The sequence below is a fragment of the Rhinocladiella mackenziei genome, assembly GCF_000835555.1.
Source record: "Rhinocladiella mackenziei CBS 650.93 unplaced genomic scaffold supercont1.5, whole genome shotgun sequence".
In the NCBI taxonomy this organism is placed as follows: domain Eukaryota; kingdom Fungi; phylum Ascomycota; class Eurotiomycetes; order Chaetothyriales; family Herpotrichiellaceae; genus Rhinocladiella; species Rhinocladiella mackenziei.
Genome location: NW_013550600.1, coordinates 683654 through 703292, shown reverse-complemented (window position 1 = coordinate 703292; position 19639 = coordinate 683654). Strand labels below are relative to the sequence as shown.

The 19639-nt window shown below is 50.6% G+C and overlaps 7 protein-coding genes across 7 annotated transcripts; 3 read left to right on the top strand and 4 right to left on the bottom strand.

Annotated features, from left to right (window-relative positions):
• Window positions 1-325: 325 nt before the first annotated feature.
• Z518_06727 (uncharacterized protein) lies at window positions 326-1333 on the bottom strand (the record flags this gene model as incomplete). The annotated part of the gene is made up of 1 exon (XM_013414858.1): window positions 326-1333. One exon carries the CDS (start codon window positions 1331-1333, stop codon window positions 326-328), a length of 1008 nt encoding a protein of 335 aa, XP_013270312.1.
• A 568-nt stretch (window positions 1334-1901) lies between these two features.
• On the bottom strand, window positions 1902-2771 carry Z518_06726 (uncharacterized protein; the record flags this gene model as incomplete). Its single annotated transcript, XM_013414857.1, has 1 exon — window positions 1902-2771. The coding sequence occupies one exon, from the start codon at window positions 2769-2771 to the stop codon at window positions 1902-1904; it is 870 nt and encodes a 289-aa protein (XP_013270311.1).
• Window positions 2772-3307: 536 nt separating this feature from the next.
• Z518_06725 (uncharacterized protein) lies at window positions 3308-5261 on the top strand (the record flags this gene model as incomplete). The annotated part of the gene is made up of 2 exons (XM_013414856.1): window positions 3308-5103; window positions 5162-5261. The coding sequence occupies 2 exons, from the start codon at window positions 3308-3310 to the stop codon at window positions 5259-5261; spliced, it is 1896 nt and encodes a 631-aa protein (XP_013270310.1).
• A 2543-nt stretch (window positions 5262-7804) lies between these two features.
• Window positions 7805-8757, top strand: Z518_06724 (TATA-box-binding protein; the record flags this gene model as incomplete). The annotated part of the gene is made up of 3 exons (XM_013414855.1): window positions 7805-8061; window positions 8128-8215; window positions 8275-8757. The coding sequence occupies 3 exons, from the start codon at window positions 7805-7807 to the stop codon at window positions 8755-8757; spliced, it is 828 nt and encodes a 275-aa protein (XP_013270309.1).
• Window positions 8758-10334: 1577 nt separating this feature from the next.
• Z518_06723 (uncharacterized protein) lies at window positions 10335-11772 on the bottom strand (the record flags this gene model as incomplete). The annotated part of the gene is made up of 2 exons (XM_013414854.1): window positions 10335-10626; window positions 10676-11772. 2 exons carry the CDS (start codon window positions 11770-11772, stop codon window positions 10335-10337), a joined length of 1389 nt encoding a protein of 462 aa, XP_013270308.1.
• Window positions 11773-14599: 2827 nt separating this feature from the next.
• Window positions 14600-17470, top strand: Z518_06722 (uncharacterized protein; the record flags this gene model as incomplete). Its single annotated transcript, XM_013414853.1, has 1 exon — window positions 14600-17470. The coding sequence occupies one exon, from the start codon at window positions 14600-14602 to the stop codon at window positions 17468-17470; it is 2871 nt and encodes a 956-aa protein (XP_013270307.1).
• A 324-nt stretch (window positions 17471-17794) lies between these two features.
• On the bottom strand, window positions 17795-19346 carry Z518_06721 (uncharacterized protein; the record flags this gene model as incomplete). Its single annotated transcript, XM_013414852.1, has 3 exons — window positions 17795-18047; window positions 18131-18870; window positions 19011-19346. The coding sequence occupies 3 exons, from the start codon at window positions 19344-19346 to the stop codon at window positions 17795-17797; spliced, it is 1329 nt and encodes a 442-aa protein (XP_013270306.1).
• Between the last annotated feature and the right edge of the window lie 293 nt (window positions 19347-19639).

Genomic DNA, 19639 nt, shown 5'->3' with positions numbered 1-19639 from the left:
TGTTTTTACTTGCACGGAGATTGATTGTCGCAAATCTACACAGACGGCTGGGCCGCTATCCTTGTGGAGACCCTCTCAGGACAGATCTGCTTCTGCTCATTACACTCGACCATAATTTTACTATTGACGGTCCACAATTTGTGCTCCACTTCATTTCACGAGAGGTGATATAGAATTTAATTGTACTCTCATTGGGGACTAAACGCTCGCTAGTAACTCACGCGCATGTATAGAAACAGCTATTGCAGATGTCCTCAGAGAGTATATTCTTGTCTGTTGATCATGAAAGTTTCCTTCATAACATTGAACCATCATGGAATAGTCTCTACACCTCATCAACGCCAACAATCTTGCTGCTGACAGTCCACAATTTCTTCGCGTCCTCCTCATCATACACCCATGGGGCGGCGCCAGGTGCACCGAGCTCGGAGGCCAACTCAGGCTTGACCGGTGGAGAGACAGCACAATCATCGAGGTACTTTCCGCCCTGGCCTTCGAGCTCCTTATCCACGGCGGCCAAGACGGAGGTGGCGGCGCCCTGATCGGGAGACTTCATGGCGCGTTGGATCTCTGGAATCTCCTTCATCGCAGAGAAGTCGACGTGTACTTGAAGCCCGGTGTCGATGCCACCGGGATGTAGAGACCAGGCGTGCAGGCCGCGGGCACCATAGCGACGTTCGATCTCGTTGGCCATGTAAATATTGGCCGTCTTAGATTGGCCATAGCTGACGAATGGGGCGTAGGCGCCCGGCTTTTGGAGGTTGAGGTCGTCGAAGACAATGCGCGATTGCCGATGGCCTATGCTCGAGACGCTGACGACGCGGGAGGCAAATTCCGGGGTCGAAGACGCCAGCAGGGTTGGCTTCAACAGCTGGAACAGCAAAAAGTGGCCAAGGTGGTTGGTTTGGAACTGCAGTTCGTACCCATCCTCGGTCAGTCTGCATTCTGGCACGGCCATGATGCCAGCATTGTTGATGAGGACATTCAACTTTGATTCTTTGGCCAGGAATTCCTTTGCGCACTCGCGAACGCTGGCGAACGATGCCGTATCAAGTTCGAGAAGCTCGACCTTGCCCGGTTCCAGGACCCCGGCAAGAGCCTGACGGCCTTTCTCCAGGTTGCGAGCGGTGGCATAAATCTTTGCGCCGGTGGCTTTGAGAGCGCGCACAGTTTCAATACCGATGCCGGAGGATGTGCCGGTCACGAGCATGATCTTGTCGCCGAGAGCATTCTCCAAGTCGTTGTCCTTGATGATGTCTAAAGCAGTCGGACGGGCATCACCAGGTCCGGCGAGGAGAGTGGGAAGGTGGGCTTGAGCGTAACGGGTAGTCATTTTGGTATTGATCCGATAATGATACTGAGATTCCAAAAATTGAAGTGCTTGGAGGGGTGTCTTCTTATTTATAGTAGAAGACCTACTTACCTTTCGAACCCTTGATCCCAAACATTGAGCCTCCGATGCTGCGAGACGTGGCAAGCTATTGCTGGGCGGACGGCATTTCGTGCCATCAGGAGCCTGAAGGCTGGATCTGCACGCTGCTTACAGTGTGGCCTCGAGGATCTATCTGCGCCCGCAAAGTCCATCTGTGTCTGGGCAAAATTTTCTCTCTGCTCACGGATGGAATCGGTCAAACCCCCGGGCGGGCGCCTTGACGAGTCCTTGGCTGACGCAACGCGAGATCATTGGTTCGCGACTTGGTTGATTATGTGAATACAACGCAGTATCGCGGATTTAAGAAAAGACATTGACAACGATTGAAGGTCACAACCACCGGGCTTATCGGGACGATGGACAATGGATTCGATCGGGACCAATTCAGGAATACTGTATATGCGGTTTTTGGCCGAATTAGAGAGGGTGTCCATTTAAGAGGGGGTTCTAAACGGCTCTGGACAGCAGATCACCAATTGGCTCTTTGCTTATGCTGCCAGAATTCCCCATTGGCGCCCTTAATATCTCCAAGCGCAAGCAACACCGGAGTCTGCGCCCCTTCATCTGGCGTCATCGTTCCTCCACCTCGAGTCATGTCTGTCTTGACGTAGCCTGGACAGCAACTGTTAATCAACGTCTTGCTCCCCGATTGAGCATTCTGTTGTGCAATGGTCTTCGTCATCCCAATGACACCTGCCTTGGAAACGGCATACGCAGCACTCGGCCAGTCCTTCTCATGAGTCCCTCTGGATACGGCCATGGTGAATTCCTCCATGAGTTGACTGATGTCTTCTGGTCGTTTCGCATTCCGAAATCGGGATCTAATCGCGCTGGAATATTTGGAGCTGAGCTGACCCGTCTGGCTAGCCACATTGACTAGACGTCCCCCGCCTCTAATATGCGGAAGAAGCTGCCGTGTCGCCTCGAGTGTTCCGTAATAATTACAGTGAAGAGTCTTCTTAACCACATTGTTGTCAAAGCCTTGCATCGCAATCGCAGCGTTGTTGATCAAGAAATCTATCCCTTCTGGGTGTTCTTTCCTCAGATAGGTCGCAAACTCATCAATGCTCTGCTTGCTGTCTATATCCAAGGGCAGATATTTGACATCCGAGAGTCCTCCTTGACCGCGTAATGCTTTTGCACGTTTCAATTGCGGATCCCCTTTGATTTCTTCGAGCGCGGCTTTGCCTCGTTCTTCGTTTCGCGCCGTCAGGTAGATAAGTAGAGGACCGGTATTGTAGGGGGATTTCGGGTACTGCAGCGCAAGCTGGCGAACGATGGCCAGGCCAATGCCCTTGTTGGCCCCTGTGACGGCGCCCACACGCGCGTACGTTGTCATTCTGTTTCCGGGGTTGGGGAATGAATAAGTTGATGGGAAGAGTGGGGGATTTCTAGACGAGGTGCCAGATTAGAAATACGTTTTGATAGCTTACTTTCTGTGCATGGAGAAGTGTACATGTTATCGAGCCGCCTGCGCTCTGATGACCCTCAAGCCACTCAGCCAATTGAGTGCAAGGATCCGCGTCCTCTGTTGGCACCTTGGAAGTTGCTATTTCTCAAAGTTCGGGACATGAAGAGACCAACGTTCATTACGCCTTTGCCATGGCCGAAGGAATAAGAAAGAGGACACAAACAAAGCCGAATGAATCTTGGGGGTTGATTTGGATCACATTGGTGCTTATTGGTGGACGATTCTCGCAAGCCGGCGCACTTTCGGGCCCCATTTTCCAAGGGTCGGGTTTCCAGGACCGAGGCTAACCGACTCAATCGACCGTGACGTCTTGCACATAACTTGGGCCAGCAGCCCTGAAGTGATTCGAGTCAAAAGGCCCGTCAAAGTCCTCCATACTCTCGTCCAGGTATACAGAACTCGTAATGACCTCCAAACACATCACCAAACCTCTACCGAGGCTCGCGACACTGACACAACGGTACCGCTCTCTCTCCAGACCTTCTGTGTCACCAGTGCAAACATTCCTCTCACAACGAAGAGCCGTGACTCGAGCCACGAGACCCCTCTTTGTTGCCGGTCAGAGACGTTCTATATCTGCGAGCCTACAGCGTCGGTATGCCGATGTCGACGAAAGCTTCGATCCTGCCACAGTCGATCGAGAATCCGACCAAGTCGACGTGTGTATCGTGGGTGCCGGCCCAGCGGGATTGAGCGCTGCCATACGGTTAAAACAGCTGGGCAATGAAGCCGGGAATGAAGAGTTTAGGGTGGTGGTTCTGGAAAAGGCCGGCGAGGTTGGAGCACATATTCTGTCTGGAAACGTGCTTGAACCTCGGGCTATCGATGAATTGATCCCGGATTGGCTGGCAGAGGACAATGAGAACCGATTCGCGGGTGCAACACCTGCAGGAGGTGATAAGATGCGTTTCTTGACCCAGTCGAGCGCCATACCCATTCCTGCTCCTCCTCAGATGCACAACAAGGGCAACTACATCATAAGTCTGAGTCAATTCACCAAGTGGCTCGGCGAAAGAGCGGAGGAATTGGGCGTGGAGATCTATGCTGGCTTTGCGGGGGCAGAGATCTTATACAACCACGAAGGAGCTGTGAAGGGCGTCGCCACCAATGACCAGGGAGTGGGAAGAGATGGCAAGGCCAGGTCGAATTTTGAACGAGGCATGGAGTTTCATGCGCGATTGACGTTACTGGCTGAAGGGTGCCATGGCAGCTTGACCAAGAGAGTCGCGAAAAAGTTCGATCTAAGGAGAGATTGTCAACCCCAAACCTACGGCCTGGGTCTGAAGGAAGTCTGGGAAATCCCGCCCGGAAAATTCAGGAAAGGTGAAATATCACACACCATGGGCTATCCTTTATCCAAAGATACCTATGGTGGTGGCTGGATGTACCACTTCGGTGACAACCTGGTGAGCTTGGGCCTTGTTGTCGGGCTCGATTACTCCAACCCCTGGATCTCTCCCTACGGCGAATTCCAGCGCATGAAGCTGCATCCATTCTACAAATCCGTGCTGGAAGGCGGCAAGTGCATTGCCTACGGAGCCCGTGCCTTGAACGAAGGGGGTTTCCAGTCTATACCCAAATGCTCGTTTCCGGGCGGCGCCCTGATCGGCGACACGGCAGGATTCCTCAACGTGCCTAAGATCAAAGGAACACACACGTCCATGAAGTCTGGCATGCTTGCTGCGGAAGCTGCGTACGCGGCACTCAACAGCAACAATGAGTCAAGCACGATTTTCTTGTACAAATACGAGGATTCGCTGCGTGAAAGCTGGATATGGCCCGAACTCAAAGCAGTGCGGAACATGCGACCGTCATTCCACAACCCACTCGGCATCTACGGTGGCATCATGTACTCGGGCCTTGAGGCATTCATCTTCCGCGGCAAGATGCCTTGGACACTCAAGCACAAACAGCCAGATTACGCAGCGACGAAATCGGCAGACCAGTGCCCTAAGATCGAATACCCCAAGCCTGATGGTGAGATTACCTTTGATATCTTGACGAGCGTCTCACGAACAGGGACGAATCATGAGGAAGACCAGCCTGTGCATTTGCAGGTCAAGGATTGGGATGCACATGCACAGAAGGAATGGCCGAAGTTCAAGGGCGTGGAAAATCGGTTTTGCCCTGCTGGGGTGTATGAGTATGTGGAGGATGAGACAAAGGAGATTGGTGTGCGGTTTCAGATTAATTCTCAGAAGTAAGCCGTCCCCTTTTTCTAGCTGGGATGAACTTCGGTGCTGACTACATGTTCACAGTTGCATTCACTGTAAGACATGCGATATCAAGGTCCCAGATCAGGACATCAATTGGCAGACTCCCCAAGGTGGTGAGGGACCGGGTTATAGCATCACGTGACAGCACATTCAAAGAGCTTGAGATGGCGGACCTTCATATATATAGCCAAAAGCATCGCTGTGAATACGTTTGGATGCGTGGTAGTTCGGGTTGAAGCACGAATGTTCTCAGTGTTGACAAGTACTAGCAAGCTCCTGCATCGGTGTTGACATCTCATCATGTGGATGCAATGCCCGTTCCGAAGTTGATGGGTGGAATCACCGTTGAACCAGTTTCAATGATATCCACCCGAACCGACTGGGGTGATAGTTCTCCCAGCCATCTGTGTCTTCCTCGCTAAGGCTTGATTGGTCCTCTATTCGAGGCTGAATGAAATGGTTTTTGTGGGAAGAAAGGGAACGTCTGTCTTTAACCTCAACGGGTCGCCCAGTTCAAGTCCGTAACCTGCTAAAATTCTTGAGCGGCAAGCTTTCCACCTTTGCGCGTTGCGTCATCAGGCGAAAGCTTCAACAGTGCTGAATAAAATGGAGTGTATGCAAATCTATCTTGTGAAGGGAGGCTGATCCCTGGGTTCTGGGTCACAGAGGTGGAAAGTGGTTGCACCCTGGGGATTCATCGGATTATATTCCACGTGGTTTAGGTCAACTGGGGCAGCAGCTGGGACAGGAGAATCCCCATCCGTTGGAGAGAAGCGAGACAAGATCGGGGACTCATTCGACGGAGCGCGCCTAATGATAGGGGGACTGGGGCTGAGCCACTCGTCCCCTTCTCTCGGGGTTTACATAATCGCGATGATTGAACATCGAGACACGTCCGTACCACCTACCTGTCTGTCACTGCTGCGATTGCTGTATGTCTCGCTCAGAAATGGTATCCTCCACGTCGTTGTAACCTTATCTTGAATAAAGTAGGTGACAGGCTAGGATGAGGCTGAATGACTGAAACTGGTATCTTTGGCGAGCGTGATGGGTGGTCAAAATATACCCACAGCCTCAATATCGGACAAGCGTGATTGGTATCAGGGTCACCGGTTTTGGGAGGCTGTGGACGCCCTGTCCAGATGTTCATTGGCCTGATCGAATAGCAGAAGTTGCAGGTGGCCCCGGACAAGTGCATGCCAAGTCTAGGCCTTGCGCGGCATGTGAAACCACATCCTGGCACATCCTGATCGACTTGCTGGTCGCCCGTTCGGTGAGACGGTGAGTCATGGCATCTTGCCACCAGAACAAAAAGTTTACCAACCAGACGCCAGCGCCCACTGAGACAGAGTATTCAGTCAAATGGCTGTCAACACCCAACTTTTTGTGGATTGCTCAATACGGTCCAGCAGTTGAGCCAATTCACAGTTCCCGATAGAAAAATTTCAAGCACGTGAGCTTAGGCCATGTTACACTGCTACCCCTAGTGGCAAAGAATCGGTTTGGAATTCATCCTCCGGCTCAACACAGTGCCCATTGTTTGTCCAACGTTCTCCTTCTCTTCATCGCTGACAGAGTCCAAGGCAGAATGACTTTCTCGTAAAAGGGGGTGGTCATGATGTATGTTTTAGGGGGAGGGCGCAGGCAGCAAAAATCCCGTGGGAGATGCACAAAGGTTGCATGAAAGAAAGCAAAAGGGGCAGATAAGGTGCAGGGCGGATAAGGCATGAGGTGACGCGCGGCTAGTCCCTTTTTAGTCTGGGGCGACATTAGTGGCAATTAGCGTGATTTTCCGATGGCGGGGTTTTCAGCGCACACCGCGAGTATAAAAACCGCCTTGCCCTCCTTCCCGCGCGAACATATCCGACCCTTTTTTGTTCTTGACATTTCTTGGCTTGGCATCTCGCCGCAATCCGCACCCTCGCCATCCACCTCCCCAAATCGTCAGGCATCAAAGCGCACTCCCCACGCCGCCTGCGAGTCCTCTCCATATTTCATCGTCTGGGCTACGATTCGGTTCCCCCTCTGATCGTGCCTTTCATAACCTTGGGCGCTTCGCGACTCCCCCCAAAAATCTTCAAAAGACAAGATACCGTTGCGCGCGCCGTTACATTCTCTTCAGAACAGGGCACAGGACATAAGGACAAAGAAATTCCACAATTAGACAGTCTGCTCTTTCCGCAATAGTAATTCACAAATCTTGCTTCTACTCCTCTTTCCCACCTCATCGTCGTTATTCCAGGCGCCGGTCAATTACACGAACCTGGTACTCATCTCACTTGCCGGATCAAGACCAGACTCAGCCGACGGTCACATTGAAGTAGGGCAGTTTGTTTGTAGGGGAGACATTGAGTTGTTCATCTCCCACATCTCGGTACGGTCACACGCGCTCACCTCTCCACCTTCCTGTCGCATCGAGTCATTCCGTCGTCGTCGGAGTCGAGTCGACAAAGCGCTTGCTTACGGCGCAGTGGGGTATCTGCATCAAAGTCGAGCCTCGCACCGACCGACCGACCGACCGACCGACCGACCAACTTGTCACTTTTCTGTCGCCACTTTTCAGCTCCATCACAACATCATCCTAACTTGACCTTCCCAGACTGCATCCGCAATCCTCACTGTCGACAAGGATACCAATTGCAACTGCTTCATTGCGACACATTACTGTCCTCACACTCTGCAATCATGGAGTCCCTTACCACTCACCCCTCCACCGCACAGCAGGCCAAAGCCTTCACCTCTCCCGCGTCTCTGTCGTTTCCCGGTGGAGCTGGGGACTTGACACCGCCCTCCTCTGAGAAAGATGGACAGAACCTCAATGGTGGCTCATACGCAGATGGGAAGATGAATGGTCAACAGCAGGGAGGAAGTGCCTTACAGGCTCCGCAAACTCCTAGTGCGACTCCTGGCGCTGGAGTGAGTGGTATTGTGCCCACACTGCAGTGAGTATTGATCCTTTGTTGCCCGCTCTTGGTCAGCAGAGGTTAACAATTTCTGTCTTTTCAAAGAAACATCGTCGCTACGGTCAACCTTGACTGTCGTCTCGATCTCAAGACCATTGCGCTTCATGCTCGTAACGCCGAGTACAATCCGAAGGTAGGTTGCGCCTCATCCCCCACCCCCAAACAATCATCTCTACCTACTAACATCTCCAGCGTTTCGCCGCCGTCATCATGCGTATTCGTGACCCCAAGACTACCGCCTTGATCTTCGCATCGGGCAAGATGGTGGTTACGGGGGCCAAGTCGGAAGATGATTCGAAGCTTGCCAGCCGCAAGTATGCTCGTATCATCCAGAAACTTGGCTTCAACGCCAAATTCACCGACTTCAAGATCCAGAACATTGTCGGTTCTTGCGACATCAAGTTCCCCATCCGACTGGAAGGCCTTGCTTCAAAACATCACCCTTTCAGCTCGTATGAACCTGAGTTGTTCCCCGGTCTCATCTACCGCATGATCAAACCAAAGATTGTCTTGTTGATCTTTGTCAGCGGAAAGATTGTACTCACTGGAGCCAAGGTTCGAGAGGAGATTTACCAGGCGTTCGAGCAGATCTACCCGACACTATCCGGTAAGCATCATTCAACTAGCATACTAGTTACAATTTCTAACGCCGGCTCAGATTTCCGCAAAGTCTAAATCTAGCAGTATCGGCGGTCTTTCCACTCCATTGCCTTGTATCAACAGAATTAAGGGAAAAAAAAAAAAAAAAATCCTTAGTCTTCCGGCAATGGCCACCTTGTCGGAGATGGGTCGGAGCGGCCTAGATATTACCTATCACGAACTAGGCACTCCCTTACATTACAGTCATTTCGGCTTTTATGTTTTTGTTTCTGGAGAGGCCCTGTGTTACGACTTATCCATGAGCATTGCAAGGGCGTTTTGAGCGAAATCCTTCTAGTCTTTTTTTCCCAGTCCTACCATCAAAAGGGGAGGTGCAGGGGCTTTACACCAACTAGACATGGGTCTTCATCGACACAAAGGACATTGGCGGTATTCGGCGCTGGTCGATTTCGGAACCGTCTGGGGCTTCTCTACTATTTCCCTTTTTCGATTCCAATTGCATCGTGGTCGGGTCCAAAGGCCATTGACAATATTTTCCGGCAATACATCAGGTTTCGTACGGGTATGTGAGATGTTGAATTGAGAGCTCAGGTCCGTGACTTTTTTTAATCGGACGTGGAAACATGGACGAAGGATATCATCCCGTCACATTGTAGAGCGAAAAAGCGAGGTGATGGTGTTTTTGACGGTTAGTGGAGGTTGCTACTCATCGTTGTCCGTGCTGCACAGGGGTTTCGATATCGGGACTTCGAATGTCGGGTCCGCCTGATGAAATGAGTGTAGCGGCAGCATTGCATGATAGCTCAATATGATATTTCATCCTCCGAAAATTGTTTTTGTCTTCTGACCAGGGCGGCATCTTGGATTGATGCTGTCCTGTAGCAGAGTACTTTTCGTCCCTCGCATGAGGGATCATCATTTATCGACGTGCATCCTCCTTGACTCGGGACCGAATCTTGGCAGGATGGGAGCTCTCTTTCCGGTAGGAATCGGAGAGGTCGGTGTGCAGTAGTCATGTTTTTAGGGGAGCCGAATTTTTTGTCAGTCTCGAAATGAGAGCCACGTTGGTGGTCTCCGTCCTAGACGAACAAAGGTCAGTCGATTGTGCGTGAACGAGTGATGGGTTGAACGAAACACAAGAGCAGGAGAGATTGAAAGACAGTCATACATAGCCCTCTCTAGGAGAAAAGAAATGATTCTTCATGCCAGGCACAAGCGGAGCCATCTGTCCTAGCTTGTGGATGGTGATGTATAGTCATCAGTGACGAAGAATCATTGTCCCTATTCCTCTCGAATGCGCTCGTCTTTACGGCTCGAGATTGTTGATTCACGAAGCATTAGCGATCGCAGTCACTCCTGTGCAGTCGAACAAGGAGAGTGAAAGGCAATCCAGCGGAAGACACAGATAAATTAACGTCAGAATACCTTGATTATCTGTGACAGCAGACAGATAGGGGATGAGACTGGCCGAGAACAGGATGAAGCAAGTCAAATCTTGTTTACCTACACTGCGCGTCTCGAGTCTGCGGTCCTGTGACATGTTACCTTTAATGCTTCTTGGACGCTGACAAGGGACCAGGCTGCGGCTACTGCTTGCTGCTATATCTGCAGTGCCCATCACCGCTTGAACGTTCGCAGCCAGATGTCTGATATCAACTGGGTTGACCCCTGGCCATCTCCTCGTCCAGCAACATGCCTTTCTTACCTGCTCTACTTCCGTCGTCACAGCCCACGAATCCCTCCCTGCCACGACTCGCCTCCAATTCGGCATCCGTCCTCCAGCGCCATATCTCCGCCAATCCAGGCTCGAGTCTTCCCTCGATCGCGTCGACGATGTAGTCACCTATCACAGGGAAGAATTTGAAGCCGTGACCACTCCCCCCGGTTGCCAGGAAGAGTGATCTGTATTGCGGATGACGCGTTATCAGGAAATCCCCCGTCGGTCTGGGTGGGTTAGATTGGTTGGTTGGCAAATGAAAAGAGTGAAACTTACGTGTCGCAATACCAACATATCCTCGTCCGAGAGAATGGCCGGTCTGCCATGTGCGGCACAAGCTCTCGAAGTGCTTCACGACATGCCTCCTGCGCTTCGAGAGGAACGGAAATCCCCACCTTTGGTACGCTTACATCGATAAATTCACCGTCGTCCCCATTGATATCGCCATTCGGGAGTTCCGGTTGAAGATTCTTCCTTGGAACTTGGACCATATTCCTGTAGCCATACCCATGTCGTGCAATCTTCAATTCCTTTCCTCGGGGTGGAATGATGAACATGCCACGGCTCATGTTCATGACCGTCGGACGGTGCTCCATCGCTGTCTGCTCTTCTTCGGTGATGTTGAGATAGGCCAATACTTGGCCCGTCGCTAAACATCGGCCTTGAAGATCGATGAGTGTTGGACTCCATGCTCCTGCGGCAAGGACAATCAAGTCGGCACTGATTTCCTCCCCTCCAACCAGTTCGACACCGGTACAATTCTCTCCAGAAAAAAGCAACTTTGCGACCTGCGCACCGCTCCGTATGGTCACACGATCGCCGCCTTCCCTTTCTATCCTTCTCAAAACGTACGCGACGGACGCTTCAGCATTAGCCCAACCCGAATTGAAATTGGCATATCCATGATCGCCGCTCACACCCTCATATCCAGTGGCTTTTCTGATCTCATCTTGTCCTTCTAGCTGCTTGATCTTGTTTAGGTCAGCCCTGCCTTGGTCATCTTCTGCCGCCAGCTTCCGCACAGTGGCCAACGCCTCTTTCAGATATGCATCTTTGTCCTCTTCCCTGCTCAACACGAAGCCTGGTTCATGATACCTGTCTTCTCCACCCCATGCTTCTTTCCTTTTATCGCGCCAGCGTTCCTGCGCCTCAAGAGCTAGCCGGCAATAGTGTTTGGACCCGTAGTCGGCGCGCACAATGCGGCTGGCATCGACGGACGACCCGGAGGGATTTGGAAGAGAAGGAGACCCGTCCACGACAGTGATTCGGGTTGATTTATATGTGGGGCTGGAGAGAAGGGACAGAGTGGTCGAGAGACCGAAGACTCCGGCTCCTATGACAAGGATGTGCTGGAGGACTGGCATGTTAGACATCTTATTCCAAAAGCCACGAGAACTAGATTTGCATTCAAATAGGGCATTCAACTTACATATCACATATCATGACCCCTCCTCCGGGTGGGATTTTTAGGATTTTAGGTATGGTTGCGTCGCTCCAGTTGGTTGAAGTCGTTCTTCTCCGCTGCAGCACTGTGGTCAAGCACAAATTCTGCCTTGCCGGAAGCTGTAGCGCGCAACGCGGTTTTGGGGCTTACTACGAGGAACCATCTCTTTCTTCGCAAACGTCAAACACTGACTCTAACCCACCGCTCAATTCCGAAAATGGCTACTGACCACGTCTAATTGCTGATGGGAAGACAGCCGCCGAGATCATTGCAGAGGCCGAAACGAAGCCAAAAGTCGAAATCCACATGGGAAGCAAAAGCTGTCTCAAGGCGGTCAGATGGCCATGTTAGGAAACTCAAACTAAATGTATCGCTCGCTCATGCAGGTTAAGATACTGAACACCGTCGTCCAAATTAATTTTAGATTACGGTAGACGATGATCCTATCCGAGAAAATATGTTCTACTCAAGGTTTTACGTTCTGAATTGTTTTCGTATGCCGCGATAATGTTTCAAGATGTTAACAATCATCCATCCAACAATACGCTGTGTTTTCTTCAGAACCACAACTTGGCCTTCATGACTGATAACTCGACATCCAAACAACACGCCGCTACGCATCATCCTCTGTCAATCATCGGAACCATCCACAACCCTTGTAAGTGTCTCTATGTCACGTGAATGTCACGTGACTACACCCTGGGGAATTAGTCACGCCGCTTTATGCAATATATCTCAATACCTTCGGCTCCATCAGATCTCTTCTATAGTCACTGCTCACGCCTATTCTTGACATTCTTTAAACATCCTACGCAAAGCGTATGATCTGCGTCCTTTGTATCTCGAAAGCTGACCCGACGAAATGGGGCAAAGTACGAGATGGAGAATCTAGCCGTGAGCTATTTCGCTGCGGATGGAAAATCTTGCAAGTGTTGAAATAATCAGTCTGGCGAATGCTGCACAAGGAAGCCGCGGGTGAGTGCATTGACTCCATCGCCCCCCTGTTCAAGTGAAGGTTGTCAAGCTGACTAGAGATGTGGACGGCTTGTATGTTCCGAATCGCTTTTCGTTGGTGTGGGTGTTGTGACCGCATACTTCGATTATGGCATGTTCTTCATCTCGTCACCTACTGGCATCACGTGGAGACTGTCGATTGCTTGTCAGATGATCTTCGCCATTGTGGTCATCTTCCTTGTCTTCGGTTTCCCAGAAAGTACTTGTTACTGTTATCAACGAGATTGCCATGAGGAGGCAGCCCTCCAAATTCTGTGCGGTGTCTATGACAGGTCTTCGGACGACCTAAGATTGTCGGTGAGCAAACTGAAATCCTCGAAGCATTCGCTATGGAGCCCCTTCATGGCGAGTATCGGTGGAGCAAGGTCTTTACTACGGACAAGGTATACGCCGGTCGCTGTGTGCTGCTCGCATATGGAATTGCAGTTCATGAACCAAATTGGTGGTATCAATCTTGTCTATCCCCCCTTGGTCCTGCCGGGGAAATTCCACTGACTCCATTTCCAAAGTCTACTTCGTGTCCACGTCTTTGGAAGTGAACGTCGGCTTGTCTTACAATCTAGTCCTCATCATCAGCGGCTGTGTCCAGTGCATGATTTTGATCGGGCCTTTCGATCCCACTTTCTTCGTAGATCGCTCGGGACATCGCCCACTTATGACATGGGGTTCTATTGGCCTCCGCGTGTCCATGATGGTGAGTGTGCTGTTGCTTTCTGTCGAGAGGCAAGCGACAAGTTCAGCTGTCATCGCCGCGTTCTTCACGTACATGGTGGTGTTGGGCGCTTCGGTAGCCTCCCTATGTGATTCCCGGACTAGGCTGACAAAGTGACAGTTGTGTTCCCGAAATCCTTCCTCTCCACGTGCGAACCAAAAGTGCTGCCGTATGGTATCTCGTCAATTGTGAATCCTAACAACCTTATCCTTCCATCAGGCACTCTCTTCTTGTTTCGTTCGGAAAGAAACCCTCCCTAACTAACGGAATTTTAGGGCTCTAGAACTTCTTCGTGGCGATGATCACACCGGTCATTATCAATCGTCTGGCCTGGACAGCCTCCCTCGTATTAATGTTCCTGAACTCCCTCTTTGTCCCGTTCGCGTACTTCTGCTATCCTGAAAGGAGGAACCTCATTCTGGAAGAGATCGATTGTGCATTTACCGACCATTCAAGAAATACCGTCAAATTGAGCAAGGAAATGAAGGAGGAAGGAGGAGAAAGTCAAGCTTGGCTGGCGTGAATCTCCACGAGAAGGCCGGCGTAAGCAGAGGGAGGAGCTTGGAGGGAGCAAAAGCAGAAACTGTCGTATCCAGCGAGCCTGCTGAAAAGGCGGCTTGAGTGAAATACGGTCCAGTTGGCCGCGATGATACCGAAGTTATCTGCGAGGTTTCGTCTTGCTTTGAGGTATCCGAGCGGAACTGGAATAACAAATGATCCGATAATAAGCACTGTCGTAAGGTTTTGGCCCCTTTCCAACACAACCCCCTATTCTTCTTTCGGGCAAATGACTTTATTTTGAGAGCAAGTAGTATTTAAAGCGAAGTTGATCAGCGTACATACTGACGATGTGGTTGGAAACGCATAGAACAGACCGAAGTCCTTGTAACGTATCGAGTATGGCTGCATGCTTTTAGGTGGCGTTTCTACCAGCTACCTGAATCTCAGCCTTGCCGTATCGAAACAACTTTCTTCATCATTATTTCCCCGACACCATGAAAGCGTGCAGCAGTGTTTGCACTCAGTCATCATGGATCATATTCCTCAGGCCACGAGAAGCCCCCACTCGCCCATCAAAATCCCATTCGTTGTTTCAGAGAGGTTTCAACCTGTCGTTCTCAACCAGGGCAGGATCCGGGTGGAAGTGGATTTTGACGACGATGGTCGGCCACTTTTTGAGATTTCAAAAGACGATGAAGAGACAACTCCCGAAGCCCTCTCCAGAATGACTGACATCCTCGACTTTTACCAGGCACGGTGCTTCTTTGGCCTCCTGGCATCAGCCTACTCCGCTGCCGGCAAGTTGTTGGACATGGAGATTTACATAGACCGCAGCGATGAGAAGCAGGTGGTGCTCACCACAAAAAGGCTTCTTCCGGAGCTTGAGGATATTTTCATTCAGCAAGCGACATTGATGGATGCGGCAAAAGTCGAGAAATATATGCAGATGGACAATGCTATACAAGAGTCGGAAAATTTGACTTTTGTACTCCAGAAGTTTGCTGTCGACCTGTTCGAGACGCTACAAGCAAATCAGGAAGCGAACCAGACTCGACGATCTGAGTTGTGGATGATAGAAGTCATCACTGAATCAGCTGCAATGCTCCGGGAGACAATTCTCACCGCTTCACGTCAGACTTATCTGCCTGTCGACTCGAGCGACGACTCGGCCCTGGCACCAATATTCGGCCGTGACCTTCCCATAGCACCTGACAATATTCTTTGCATGGACCGCTTTCATAAGGCCGGATGGTGTCCTCGGCAAGCCACGGAGGTCGCAAGCACAATCCTGAGGTCTAGATCTGTCGCATTCTCTCTCAGTTCCATCGACCGGAGAGATGCTGCAAATGGGAATCACAGCATGTGCTCAACAGCTGAATGCGTTCTGGAAAATATCGACAATGATGCATATGAGCCGATGCACACAATGGAATGCGGCGGAGATAACTGTCCGCTGGTTCCAAGCAGGGAAGACGGATACGATACTCCATCCGCCCTTATCGCGCAGTCGGTTAGAAGCAATTGCATCCCGGCTATCAGTGTGATTGAGAAACCAAACGGGGAGATTTTCCTGGGCGTTAGAAGTTATCGGCCGTGCCCGGCCGCTCCCAGAAGTCCTTTTGAGAATCGCCTAATGAACGACGTAGTCCCCGAGGACAGCCTCCAACAAAGCCTGGTGGAGGAATATATGATTAAACTTTGTGATGATCCTGTTCCAAATGCAAACCGCCACGAAACAAGTACAGAATGCTCTGGATCAGAGGAGCTTTTTCCTTCCCGAAATGTTTTTGACGCGGTCTTTGGTTCGGTCCCTTCCGGCCATCTCCTTCCATACATTGCCATATCTCATGTTTGGTCTCAGGGCCTCGGGAATCGTCGCAGCAACTCACTGCCTTTATGTCAACTCAGACGTCTCCAACGGTTCGTGGATGCTCTTGTTCCGCAGGAACGCCGCCCAGTGCCTTTCTGGATTGACACTATCTGTGTTCCATTGGAGCCAACGGCGCGAGACGCCGCCATCAAGGCTATGCGAATCGTTTATCGCGATGCCATAGCAGTATTGGCGGTCGATAGCACGTTGACGGAATTCGATCTTTCGAGCGTCTCAGGTGGGAATTGTGGTCAGTCTAGCCTTCAAACTTGGCAGGTAGAAATTTTGATGAGAATCAAAGCCGCGCCTTGGGCTCAAAGGCTGTGGACATATCATGAAGCTTGCCTTGCACAACAACTCTATTTTCAATTAGGCGGCCTCGCTCCAGCAATCTGGAGTCTGGATATTGCTGGCATCGAAGACAGCCTCCCGCGGGAAATGAAACGAATCAATCGAGGTGACACAATAGCCAAGCCAGAGGGTATGACGAGTGCTTCGAAGGAGGAACTGGGCAATTCCTCCAAGAAGCAGCCGGTTTTGATGCCGCTTGAATATACGAGGGGCTATCTATTTGTCGAAGCTGCCGCATTACAGCTCTTCGGTAAGGACGCCCCGGATTCTAGCACTCAAGACTTTAGCAGCGACCTCCGCTATCTGAGTCGTCAGCTTGCTCTGCGCACCACATCCCGTTTGCAAGATGAGGCGGTATGCCTTTCTACGCTGCTCGGACTAGAGCCTGCTGCCGTCATGTCAGATAAACAGGGGGAGCTGGTTCCGGATGAGGAGAGGATGATGAGGCTTTGGGAGGTTCTGGAACCGGCGAAAATTCCAGCAGGAATCCTGTTCTGCAACCGACCAATTTACGGCAAACGGGGGTCGGGATGGATGGTGAAAAGTTTGTTGAGGGACGACAGAGGAAATTGGATCGACGGTATGGGGTGTGGGAATGTCTCACAAAAGGATCAGGACCTGGGAATTCTTGTTGAGATGGGCGGACTAGAGTTTGAGATCGACGATATGGACCGAAACACCTGTCCGTGGAATGTCGTGCTCAGCGTCGCCGGATACAAGTATAGGATACTCGAGGTGGAAGCTTCCCAAGACCTGGTTGAATGGAGGCGATCGGGGAATACCGGGAAATTTGCGATTCTGATGCCACAAATCGAACTGAAGGCTTTGTTGGAAGATGTTGAATATCGGGTGAATGGATTGGGGAGCCATACCAGCGCATTGCCCTTTGGTCTGCTTGTGTCGGTGCCAAGCGAGTCCGAGACACGGAATGTTGACTCTAAACGGCTGAGCACTAATTCAACTGAAGACGTGCTTCATGTTTGTCGGAGAGAGATGGTGGAGTTTGAGATTCTCTTGGACGATGAGGACGATAGCGCCATGGAGCTAGATGCAGTTTTCGAGGGCGAAGAGGACAATGAGATGGGGGAGACGGCATCTTCTGCAGATGGTATTAGCACTAACGATCATCTAGTGGAGGTCAAAGTGGTGTCGGAGACTCAGAAATGGTGGGTTGGATGATTGTCGAGGTGATCAAGCATGGTTGAATAGCGCTTTTCCTCCCTTGGTGAGTGTACGAGTACATTCTTCCAGGTCCAGAATCAAAAGAGGTTTGTTGATAAAATCATTGAAGTATTATGATACGAGGGCAAGGAAAAAGTACAGCCCCCACCCAAAACGACAGCCTCGTCAAACCTCTGTCTTGATTACGAAACCACCGGTGGTCGTACACTCATATAAGCCAGACCAGACTCCTTCGCCAACCAGAAGACTCGGCAAATATTGTGGCCCTGTCAATATTGGTCAGATTATCCACCAAAGCTCCCTTTCACTTTGTTGAAAGTCTCAGGCCACATCCTGTCGACTCTGGAGCACGACACTCGTGGCCAGCTGTTCCAATTCGTCACTGAACTCCTTCATCTGCTTCAGATGTCCGAGTTGTATGCCTGATAAATTTTTATTGCTTTCAGCGAGCCGGACATATTTGCAAACATCTCTCAAAAGGTTAAGATCGGATATCGCAGCAGCGCTCACAGGGTTGAGAAGGATATTGCAGAATATGGTCAATGTCGCTGATACTGGGTAAAATATTATGACCCTGTCAAATCAAAGCGATCATGGTTAAAGTTAGCTTTTCCTTCTCTCCATCTTTCGAGGTCTAAAATGGCTGGAAGTACGTACCAGAAAAGATGGGGCATCATAAAACGTTCGGAAGAGTGAAGATATAACAACAAAGAACGGCTTGATTCCAGGGCGAGATCCAAGCTTGATCCAAGAGCCTCACTGACCCGTTGATTTTCAGCCCAGTTCTTGCAGCGGCTACTCGCTTGATGAATTGTCGTCATGCAGTGGTGGTACTCGAGCCGGAGCAGGAAAGCAGGGATGTTGGGCTCATCACGCTCCGGAGATATATTTGGGAGTTCCTGCGAGAATGAAAACGTAGGTCGGGTCTTCGGAGGCAGTGATTGTCTCCAGGTTTCCAACAGATGATCCAGCTCACGAATGTCTTTGAGGAGCTCGGCGTCTGATTTCCGGAGGGCATGTGGCGAGTAGAGTTTTTCATAAGCTTTGGATTTAATCAGGCTGAGGCGAAGATCCCCGGGTATCCGGGGCACTCCTGCGAATTCTGGTGTCGTTTGCTCCAAGTAATACTTGGGTAATGTGACATCGCAGGATGTGTCGTTTATTATGGGAGGACGCCCTGTGCGGAAGGTGATTTCCCTGTCGATCGAGTAGCAGATCCAGAATATATCGCGCCGATGAAGAGCTGTCCGGATGTCGATGGTGTGTGATTCCGAGGGCATCTTGTCGACATCTTCTCCAGGGTACAGGTGCCCACCCAGCATGAATAGGAATCGTACAGCAAGAGACAGGATAACATCTACCGTGTGTATCTTTCCACAACAGAAATGATAGACGGCCTAATATTTCAACGAATGTCCATTAGCAACATTTAGGTACAGCAAGTCAACTAATCGTTTAAGTAAAGCCAGCACAGGAGCTGGGCTCGGTCTGACAGGTCCTCTTGTTTGGGGATGAGAGAAAGGTAAGTAGTACATACAATCATTATCAAAGTGTCGATTACCTCAGTACTGGCTTGTGCGTTCAAAACATCAGGTAGAAGCATTTGGCTTGATGCTGTTAAACATCCAGCGATGTCGACAGCGGGCAATTTCCTTTCAGGGTTCTCGATCATCGACGTAAATGCCAGGAACGCGTAGATGCATGCCTTGGCGGCTACATTGCTGTCGGACTTAGATATGTTCTGCCCATAGGCTCTTTCAACGGTCATCGGAAACAAAACTGGATCTGCAATGGGAAAAATGCTCGAAAGTGGTGACTCTTGATAGAGTTCTAGGTATCGCTTCAGGGTGTCTCGTGGTGGTAGCTCGGTCATTGTCCAATGTGACAGGTCCCCGAAAGATGAAAAATTGGGCCACGTTTGTTGATGATTCTGCCACAAAGGGTGGTGGCTTATGCCCTGATTTTCCTCGGACTGAAAGACAATCCATTTTTGCCCCTGTCGTGATAGAAAAGGAACGCCATGGAATAGATTGATATCCCCAAGACTGTATCCAGCACAATAAATTCGCCCAACGGTCGGCAAATTTGGACTTCCAGACGCATCAGCACTGCTAGAGCTCGAGTCTGGTGGATTTGGTTCATCAGCATGGGAGCCGCGTAAGGCTA